This window comes from Lupinus angustifolius, chromosome LG11 (assembly GCF_001865875.1).
Source record: "Lupinus angustifolius cultivar Tanjil chromosome LG11, LupAngTanjil_v1.0, whole genome shotgun sequence".
NCBI lineage: Eukaryota > Viridiplantae > Streptophyta > Magnoliopsida > Fabales > Fabaceae > Lupinus > Lupinus angustifolius.
In genome coordinates this window covers 10,634,767-10,645,693 of record NC_032019.1, presented here as the reverse complement: position 1 = coordinate 10,645,693, position 10,927 = coordinate 10,634,767, and the positions used below count along the sequence as shown (strand labels likewise).

The 10,927-nt window shown below is 35.5% G+C and overlaps 1 protein-coding gene across 2 annotated transcripts; it reads left to right on the top strand.

Moving 5' to 3' along the window:
* On the top strand, positions 2,193-4,927 carry LOC109360927 (rRNA-processing protein fcf2-like). 2 transcript variants are annotated; one of them, XM_019606152.1, is made up of 6 exons: positions 2,193-2,277; positions 2,784-3,018; positions 3,534-3,594; positions 4,176-4,253; positions 4,382-4,497; positions 4,636-4,927. In XM_019606152.1, exons 2-6 carry the CDS (start codon positions 2,786-2,788, stop codon positions 4,745-4,747), a joined length of 600 nt encoding a protein of 199 aa, XP_019461697.1. In that variant the 5' UTR covers positions 2,193-2,277; positions 2,784-2,785; the 3' UTR covers positions 4,748-4,927. The 2 variants fall into 2 exon arrangements, with proteins under 2 accessions (XP_019461697.1, XP_019461698.1); XM_019606153.1 differs by lacking the exon at positions 2,193-2,277 and adding an exon at positions 2,354-2,372.

Sequence of the window (10,927 nt, the reverse complement as noted above, 5' to 3'; positions counted from 1 at the left end):
TTTCTCCCTCGACACTATTATGGCATCCTAAAATTTGGCTGAAGTTGGATTTTGTTCTTTTAATTTAATTGGAATTTGGATGACCTTGTTGTATTCGAACTCTAATGTTCAAGTCAGTATAACTTATGGATGACTCTACTTATTTATATTGAGGTGGAATGGTTTGCACTACAAGGGGCGGTCAATCATCATTGTGGACAACATGGCTTTATCATTTATCAGTCTGACAATGTTATAGACTTGAACTACCTTTGTCGTGTCGGTAACGTGAACCTGTACTACTCAAACAAGGTGATCTTGCCTTTGGTGTGATTGGAGGTTTTCCTACGTTGTAGGTGCTGACTTGGGCATATCTTATCATTGTCGTCCTTTTCCCTAGTTAGGTCAACCTTATGGAAATGATCGATGGTCGTGTAGGCCAGATCTTGCTTTCACAAGATTTTAGCTTGGTTCCTAGTGGTTGATTGGTATTGACTGATCCTAACACTGAGATGGAACAATTGCCCCTAGTCTAATAGCATGCCCATAAATGGGCATGACATTAGACTCAAGTCTTTTGTTTTGGTCGATTATTGTGAGTGTGAGTAGATCGCTGGAATGACCTGTTCTTTGGGGGTAATTGCATCCAAGTACATCACGATTCACGAATCTTAGTCATTTTCAATACATTTTAGGTGGGAACATTTTCAAATTTCGACCAATTTAGTCTAATTGAGTGATGTCTTGTCAATTTGTATGAATTCGGCTAGTGCATGCCACATGGGTGGCCACTATTATTGCTTAGTTGGTGCTAAGACATTGTTGGTCTGGAATTGATAACTAATTCATTTTCTCTGTGGCCTATTTGTGTAAGTGTCTTTCGCTTCTTCAATATGTTTCTTTCAACCTTGTTTGAGTTGTTTCTATATTCTTTCATCTTCCCTAGCTAACTTATGTACTTTCTTTTCTCCCTAACCTTCCTTTTCCTTTACTTTGAGATGGTAATGGTAGAGTTTTGGAACTTAGTTTGTTGGAAGCCATTAGTGAGAACTTTTGGGTGTGAAATCTAAAAAACTCTCAAGTCTCACATAGAAGAGTTTAGAAAAAACAATTCTCAAGTCCTACATAGGAGAGATGAGGAACTTGGAAAAAATCACCTATTATAAATAAAAGCATATTTCCTTCATATTTTCTTGCCTCAAGTTGAATGCGCTTTCATTTAATTTTTTATTTCTCCCTTATGTTTTCTGCTGATGGATTTTCAGCAAACTTCTCCTCTTTCTTTCCATGGTACTAAGAATGGGCACAAACAGCCAAATTGCGGGAATTTCGAGAACTGACACTCGTAGTCAGTATTGAGGGGGAAAAATTGGCACGAGTAGTCATATTGTAGACATTTCGAGAACTAACACTGGTAGTCAGTATTAAGAGAAAAGAATTGGCACGGGTAGCCATATTGTGGGTATTTCAAGAATTGACATTGATAGCCATATTGTGGTGAGTGCATTCGAGATCGGTTCTTACAGTGCAGTAAGAATTCAATAACAGAGATCTTGGCTATTTTATCTCGGGGACGGCGTGGTTGATAGTTTGCTTGCACATTTTGGACAGTGCCACGAAACGTCTTAAAGTGAGCGATCTGGTCCTGACTCAGCCAATAAGTATTATTTCGTGTCATTTAGAATTGCTGCAAGCTACAATAACAACATGGAGTTTTGAAGGAGGGTTATAGTATTGGCAACTTTGTCGAGGTTCTTCCTAACCCACCTCCTTCTTTTCTGTCGAAATCTCCTATTCTTTCTTGTGGGGTGTTGCGATCGATGAGAAACCTCTCCAAAGAATTCCTTGTAAGTCTTGTCGACCCAGATCGAATGCACCTCATAAGTAAGATGTTTGACTCTCATGCTCATCAGAATGTCTCTTGCTCTTGGTGGATCTCTTCCGCTGAGATCTTGGATGACTTGTTTTCTCTCCCCATGAAACAATGAAGTGGGGAATACTTCATTTAAAAAAAGCATAATTAAACAAATACTTTAGTAACAAACTGAATTAGTGTGCTTATAAATAATCCTATAAAAAGCACCAGTCATTTTAAAAAAAATATTCTCTAAAAAATAAAATATTGAATTCTTCACAAACTCTCTAGCAATAGACAAAAACTAAAATAAAAATAAACTAGTTTAAAATCTTTTTTTAAAAACTCAGTCTAACAGTAACACCCCCAATTCCTTACCTTACCAAACCCTAGAAGCCATTGCATTGCAGACATTTCAACAGCGATTCCCACCATCACTTACTGTTAGTACTTTTCCTCTCGCTCTATTCTCTCTCTCTTTGTGCACTTTTGATTCTGAAATTAGGAAATTAGGTCTTGTGTGTTTGATTCAAAATAGGTATCTGCGTCTTCTGTTAATAAGAACGTACAATTTTGTGAAGCGTGGAAATTTTTACCCTTTAAATTGAACTAGTTCATTCAAAATGGGATTTTGGTAACTTCTCTTGTAGAAGAACCCTGTAATTCCTACCTTCTTTCATTGTTAATATTAATCTCTGGTCACCCTTAACAATCTTATTCTATCTTTTGTGCATTTTGGTTCAATCCTCTATCATGATTCTCGAATATAGGCACTAATAAAATCGATATTGTTTTGATGATGTTTCTCGTGAAATTGAAGATAGTGTATAATATATGAAGTTTGAGGTGATTAGTTTTGCATATTAGTTTGAGACTGTCACTCTTTTTCTTCGTGTATGATTAAATGTAATTTGAAAGATCTGATTGTGCATTTCGCTTTGATATTCAGGAATGACAGAGAAGAAGACAGTGATCGGGCTATCATGGCGACCAAATTTGCCTATTGCATCATCATCAAAAGCAGAAGATGGGTCTCATGCCAAATCTCGAACCGAGGTGTCAACTAGCACTCTCTGGAAACCCAATTCACAACTGGTTGATGGCCTTTTTGTTCCTCCAAGTGATCCCAGAAAATTAAACAAGTTGCTAAGGAAACAAGTTAAAGACACTGCTGGGAATAGTTGGTATGCAAATAATCAATGGATTATAATTAGTCTCTGAAGCAAGTTTGTTTTTCTCTTTGCAAGCTTTGTGGAATTTTTTCATCGATTTGTTTATTGTTTCATCTTAAGCAGCTTAACTGAGTGTGTAGCAGACTAGCAGTTAGTTTTATTACAAGAGTAAACTGTCATTCTAGTCTTCAAATTGTTAGTACCAGTCATGTAAGTTCCTGATGTTTAGAGTTTAACATACTAGTAATATTGCAGTCAAATTGGTCTGTGTGTGATGACCAATTTGATTGACAAATGATTGACAGGAGGGATTAATATAACCAGTGCTTACAATTTCAATTACTGATATGATAGTTTCATAAAGAGACATGGCTGGTTTTTACAATTTCAGTTACAGAAACGAGGGTTTACTAAAAATATCAAATTAGCAAATGTGGATTTTCTGGTTATGTTTTTCTATAGCTTCAATTCCTTTTATTACAAACTATACATCTTTGATTATCTAATGATATTTAAATCTTTGTCAGGTTCAACATGCCTGCTCAAACTATCACACCGGAGTTGCAGAAAGATCTCAAGTTATTGAAGGTGCTTTGAGTTTTTAACGTTTTTGGCGTTTTATTTACATTTTCCTTCCCCAGTTGGATTGTTGGAATATGGTCAATGTTTTGTTTCATGAATGGACTCAGACACGTTCATATAGTCACCTTCAAAATAAAAACAAACAAATGAAAGACAAAAAGTAGTGGATGTCACTTTCTTCAATCAATATGATATTAGTAAAATTGAGATTTAATTTTTTGGTTTTTTCCATAATTAACTTTTCATATAGATGTTTCTCACCGTTTTAAGTTTTTTTTCACTCAGTTTTTTGCCTTGCAAGAACCCTTCTCATAGTCTATGTTTCTGCTTCCTTTTTGCCTTTTGGCTATTGCACCATTTAATACCATATAAATAATTATCAACCATGATCTGTATGAGTACTGACTGTTTTGTTCCATGAACTGAACTTATATGTTTGATGAGAATGTTTATATCACATCATAGAAACCTTCTTGAAACTTTAATGGTGTAGTGGAATAAGCTACAATGATGTAATGGTGAATGTTTAGACATAGTTATTAAGTGGAATAAGATACACTGATGTGCATATATGTTGATGGCTACAGTTGAGGGGTGCCATTGATCCGAAGCGGCATTACAAGAAGGGTGATTCAAAATCAAAGACACTTCCCAAGTATTTCCAGGCAAGTTCATTTGTATACTATATAGATCATAGGCAAGCATATTATTCAATGTTACTTGTTCCATCAAAATGTCAATTTCTGTTTGACATCTTTATTCTTTAATTTTTGGATAATTGGAATATGATCAGATGGGAACAGTTGTAGATTCTCCATTGGACTACTTCTCGGGCAGATTAACAAAGAAGGAGAGGAAAGCGACGCTTGCAGAGGAGCTGCTTTCCGATCAAAACCTTGCAGCCTATAGGTAAGTCAGGCCACAAAAGACATATTTGCCTTGTTAAATTGGAAAGGGCCTCTCTAAATGAAATTAGAGAATTGTTCATACTTATTTCTATGCCTTTTAGGTTGCTCACTCATTCTTTGTTTATCTACAATTTTATAGGAAGAGGAAAGTTCGAGAAATCGAAGAGAAAAATCAACCTTCTGGGAATGAAAAATGGAAGATTAAAGGTAAGAATACCCGCAAGCGTGCAAAGGAAAGGAGGGTTTACTAAATTTTCATCCATGTCATTCTGCTCGTGTGTTGGACAATTACATTATTTCTTCAGTCGCTTATTCTTTGAACAGTGTAGAATTATTGAGGTAATTTAAAAATGCCTTAATTAACTAAGTAACATAATGTTACTATATTTTCTTGTATTATTTTTAGATTGGCCAATGTCTCATCTTTTTATCTAGAATGAGATTTTTTCAACAGAGTTTATATTCTTGGTTATTAAAGCACTTCCTTTATAATCAATAATAGCACAAACCTCTCCCACTACCACTCCCACTCAACATTTTGATCTTATAATTAATGGCCAAACCTGAATATCGTCCACCACAAACTGTTTCAATGGGCCACAATTGGGAACCCATGGCATCCCGGTGCATGATGCTTCCACTTAGTGAAATTTGGGGAGGGTAGATATACATAACCTTATCCGTACAAGGTTTCTAGGAACCCACATTCCAATCAAAATAGAAACTCTGTTGAATATGCATGAGATGGACTGTGGAATATGCATGTTCAGAGATCTTTGGTAGGCATCTAGTACTTGCACTCTGATGTCATTCGCATCACTTGTCATCCCCACCCATATCTTACCATGTAGGCCATTTTTGGATCTTAATGCAAGTGAAATCCCAAACAACCTGATTTAGCAATTGAAACAGTGTCTTATAGATCATAACCAGTGGATGATCTTCATTGTGTTTGATCCCTCTTTAACTAAACTAGCGGGGTTGAAGTCAATATTTTGGTTTGAGATGAATATTGAAGGGAAAATAATGGTTGATCCATTAATGTGTGGATTATTATTGTGTTTTGAAATATTCCTCCAAATGTAGGGGCCATGTTTTGTTGTAGATGATGGAAGACAATGGTACAAGTATATAAAAGAGTAGAGTAAGCTTTAAATCACAATATCAGTTACTCAAAAGACCTCCATTCAACATGAAGAGATTGTTAGGGGGATGTTCACATCCATTTCATTCCAAACTAGTTAATCCCACCTAAAAATAGGAAGAAAAAGAAATTGAACCTGTTCATAATTGGTTCATTTTTGGGTTTCACTTTTGCAAGTGATTCGATCCAAAATGAATTTGGTTCATTTTTGGGTTTCACCTTTGTAACTGATTCAATCCAAAATGAATAACACTCTTGTATATTACAATAGTATTTGTTTTTCTTATAAGTCTCTTGTTCTACTCACCCCTTTTAACCCTAATTAAACTTCTATCTTTTAGAAGATTTTAATTTGTACTTTTGATTTGTGTTAAGGAATGTGGCAAATAAAACGCTTTTAAACCAAATGGATTGCACTTGATATGATATTACAATGAACTCAAATGAAATTGCATACAACCTATTTTTATGTTCAGGTAATATGGTTTTTTTACTATAAAACTCATCCAAAATGAACCACAAACACCTCAAGTTGTTAAGATTCTATGTATGTCAAATGAGTTTCACGCCGTGAAGAAAAAATAAAAGTGAAGACATATAAGTGTATAAACTCGTGAACCTAATAGTTTGAAGTTTATTTTGGATAAAAAACTGATGGCTCTTATTGTAGTTTCTCACTTAACCATATCTGTTAATTATTTTCTTGTTAAGTAATGAAGTGAATGAATGGACTGGAATATGCATGTTCATACATCATTATTCCGTAAGTACTATATGTCATTTGAGGGCAGATTCTCTTCAGTCCTGGAGTGTCTAATATTGGGTACAGGTATTAACATATGACACTAAATAATTTAAGGGTGTATATTTTGAATTATTTTTTAATTAAATAAATTAAAAACTAGGAAAATTTTCCATCGTCTCACATTTCAATACTGCAAGGTCGAGTATTGGAGATCTCATTTGGTATGAGTGTAGATCATCTCTAGTAGTGAGCACAAATACTAATCATCCCCATCCACGTTTTATCGTGCAGGCTGTTTTTTGGATTATCAAGCGAAAGTCCAAACCACCTAAATTAGGGATAGAAACATGGTCTTAAAAATCCTAACTTGTGGTAGATATGCTTGGTGTTCTCCTAAACTAACTAGTAATGTTGAAGCCAATAGCTAAGTTGAGATGAGTATTGAAGAGAAATAATAGTTGGTTGATCCATCAATGTGTGGAGAATCCAATGTGTAGAAAGTCTCAAAATGTTTGACGTAGATGATGGACTATAATGATACTAGTATAGAAAAATCATCACAAAGTTTAAATCACAGTATCTATTACTCAATAACTCCACTCAATAGGGAGAGATTGCTAGTAGGATGTCCAAATCCATTTCATTATAAACGAACTTTTCATGATCGGTTCATTTTCGGTTTTCACCTTTGCAACTAATTCAATCCAAATTGAAAAAACAAAGTATTGGTTTAGTTGTGTAATGGCTAGAGTCTCAGAGTGATCAAAAAATCAATGATTCAATTTCTGTGAGCGACATTTGTTGGGAGGGACAACTATGTATTCCGAAAATTGATTAATTTCTTTTTTGGTTTCCCACAAGTATCCTTGCACCGAAGGCAATCATGTCCGAGCCGGGAACATCCATACGTACGTGGGGCTAACTCTCCCAACGGACATTTTTTCCATCCACAAGACTCAAATCTGAGACATTGCTTAAGGAGAATCAAGCATGTACCATTTGAACCAACGCTCGTTGATCCAAAATTGAAACATAAACTTATGTGAGTCTATATATAAATATAAATAGTATTCTTGTTTTTCTTATGAGTCTCATCACCTACCTAACTCATTGTAACCATAAATTAAGCTTCTATATGGCTTTAGAAGATTTTAATTTATACGTGTGAATGTGTTAAAGAAGGTGGTAAAAAAATCCTTTGAAACTAAATGGAATGGATTAGATACAAGATTGCAATTAACTCAAATGGAATTGCTTACAACTTATTTTACGTTTAGGTTGATTGTTTTTTACTACAAAATTCCAAAATGAATTGGAAACATCCCTAATTGTTTAGATTCTAAATATGTGAAATGAGTTTCATATTGGGAAAGAAAATATAAAAGTGAAGACAGTGCACAAACTCATTATTTTGAAGTCCTTTTTAATAAAAAGTGACGATTAATGTTTGGAGAATATCTTCATCCGAAATCCATAGATTAAACTGACCATGATTTTGTTCCCACAACCTAATATGTATGCCCATACATACACCAGAATGGAACATCCATGGTCCAGACCGGAGAAACCCCAAATGAGTTCATGGTGAAGATGAAGAACATACCTTGTTGAGCCATTTCCGGAATCTCGAAGGTAAGAGGGTACGATGATCTTCCAGATGTTAGAGCCCGAATGGTTTTCCTTAGCTTCTCTAGAGGGGAATGAGAAAATGTCTTAGTTCTCTTGAGAGAGTCTTGTGTGTTGTGTGGAGCCTTATGTGAGGAGAGATGCCTTATAGCTTAATGTAGATAACTAGGATAGTGTTTTATCCATGGATAACATTATCCTAATCCACTTTTATTCTCTTTAACCCTACACCTCAAAACTTGTTGCTCTACAAAAACCCATAAAAGTAACCCCGTAGTGGTTACTACTACTTTAGTTGCAATAATTCTGATTCAGTCCCTTCATCAAATCAGAAATTGCCTGAAGGTATCTACACTTATTATTATTTCATGACATATATGCCCTTAGCCACCAAATCAATAACTGAAGATTATTTTATATTTTGGCTAATTACATAATGGCCTTAACACAATCATAGAATTATATTTGTAACCTATAAATTATCAGAAATTCTAACAATCTCCCACTAGTCACACATATGATTCTCCATATGTATTATCCTTATTGTGCGCTTGAATATTGTCATTATGACTCAAGCATACCTAAATTATCCCGTCCATTAGTCCTGTCTCCATATCGAACCACAGTGAACTTCGCCATATCAATCATGGCTAATTCAACAATGATCACCAACATTGACACAACTATATGACATAGATACATCATGAAATGTGTAGCATGAAAATTACATGAATATGATCTGTACATGTCAATTTTCAACTGGTCCTACTTAACTTTGGTGAGATCCTTAATAATAACATAAAACCTTATTGTACAAAGCATAAAGACAGAATGCAAAACTGAATGATTAATCAACTGAAGTTTGAATACGAAGTATCCATACATAATACCGAAATTACATAGAACATAATAAAATATGTGCACATTCTAACTCTCATTAAACCAAAATATCCTCACATTACAGAACACCCATGTGAGCAGTATGCTCATGAAAGACTTTGGGTGTGATAGCTTTCGTAAGAGGATCCGCAATCATGGAGTTAGTGCCTAAGTGTTCTATGGAAAGCTGTCCACTTTGTACCTTCTCCTTAACAACTAGGAACTTAATGTCGATGTGTTTCGACTTTGCCGAAATTCTATTGTTGTTTGAGAACAACACGGCTGATTTATTGTCGCAGTATAACTTTAGTGGTCTTTCAATCCTTTCCACAATCCGCAGCCCATTGACAAAATTTCTCAACCATGATGACTGAAGTGATGCCTCATAACATGCTATATATTCTGCTGCCATGGTGGATGAAGCTACAAGGTTTTGCTTGCCAAAACGCCAAGAAATCGCACCACCAACTAACAGATAAACATAGCCCGAAGTAGATCGTCTACTATATTGGCATCCCCCAAAATCGGAGTCAGAGTACCCCAATGATCTCTAATTGGTCTGATCTCCTATATGTGAGCATATAGTCTTTTGTTCACTTCAAGTACCTCATGACCCTTTTGGCTGCTTTCCAATGGTCCATTCCTGGATTACTCATATATCTGTCTAAAACCCCAACTATGAACGCTATATTCGGACGCATACATACTTGAGCATACATAAGACTCTCTTTAGTTGATGCGTAAGGGATCTTTTGCATTTCCTGAATTTCCAGATTTCCTTTAGGGCACTGATTGAGACTAAATTTGTCTCCCTTAGCAACTGGAGTATCCATTGTTTTACAGTCCTGCATGCCATATCTTTTAAGTACCTTTTCTATATAGCTCTGTGATAATCCAAGAATACCCCGAGATTTGTCTCGGTGTATCTGGATTCCTAAACAAACGAAGCTTCACTAAGATCCTTCATTTCAAAATTACCGGATAGATATGTCTTGGTTTCTAACAAGGTACCCACATCATTAGTGGCAAGCAGTATGTCATCCATATACAAGAGCAAGAAAATATACTTGCTCCCACTGAACTTGTGATACACACAATCTTCAACTGAATTCATCTCAAAACCAAAAGAGAGAATCACCTCATGAAATTTGTGGTACCATTGACGAGACGCCTGTTTTAGCCCATAGATGGATTTTGTCAATTTGCAAACCATATTCTTTCGGTCTCCCGTTACAAAGTGTTCTGGTTGCACCATATAAATCTTTTCATTAATGTTTCCATTTAGAAAAGTTGTTTTGACATCCAAATCACAATGTGCTACAAGAGCCATAATTGTCCAAAGAGAGTCTTTCGATGAAACTGGAGAGAAAGTCTCTTTATAGTCAATCCCTTCCTTCTGAGTAAAACCCTGGGCTACAAGACGTGCCTTATACCTCTCCACATTACCATTACAATCCCGTCTGGTCTTAAAAATTCATTTGCAACCAATGGGTTTCTTACCTTCTGGTAATGGGACAAGTTCCCAAACTTTATTGTCTTGCATGGATTTATACTCCTCTTTCATTGCTTCAATCCACTTTTCCGAATTGGAACTTTGGATGGCTTCACGAACGTTTAATGGATCATTATCCATTAAGCCATCATCCTCACGTTCCAGGAGAAAGCAAATGTAGTCATCCGGAATTGCATTTCTCCTTTCTCTAGTGGATCTATGCAAAACTATAGGCTCTTGCACCTCTTGTCCATGTTCTTAAGGGTTTTGAGTTTTTCCTTCATGAATTACTAACTCATATTGAGTAGGGAAAGTATTATCAGCTATGTCTTGAGGAGGTTCAAATTTGCTTCATCAAAAGCAATCATATGAATCGCATCTGGAATAGATACATATTCTTCCTCTAAGACAAAGTTTCTAACCTTATCTTCCCCATCAAACCCAATATCCTCAAAGAATGTGGTTGTACCCGTCTCAAATATGGATTTTAAATTTGGATCATAAAATTTATAACCCCTTGATTTTTCAGAGTAACCAATAAAGTA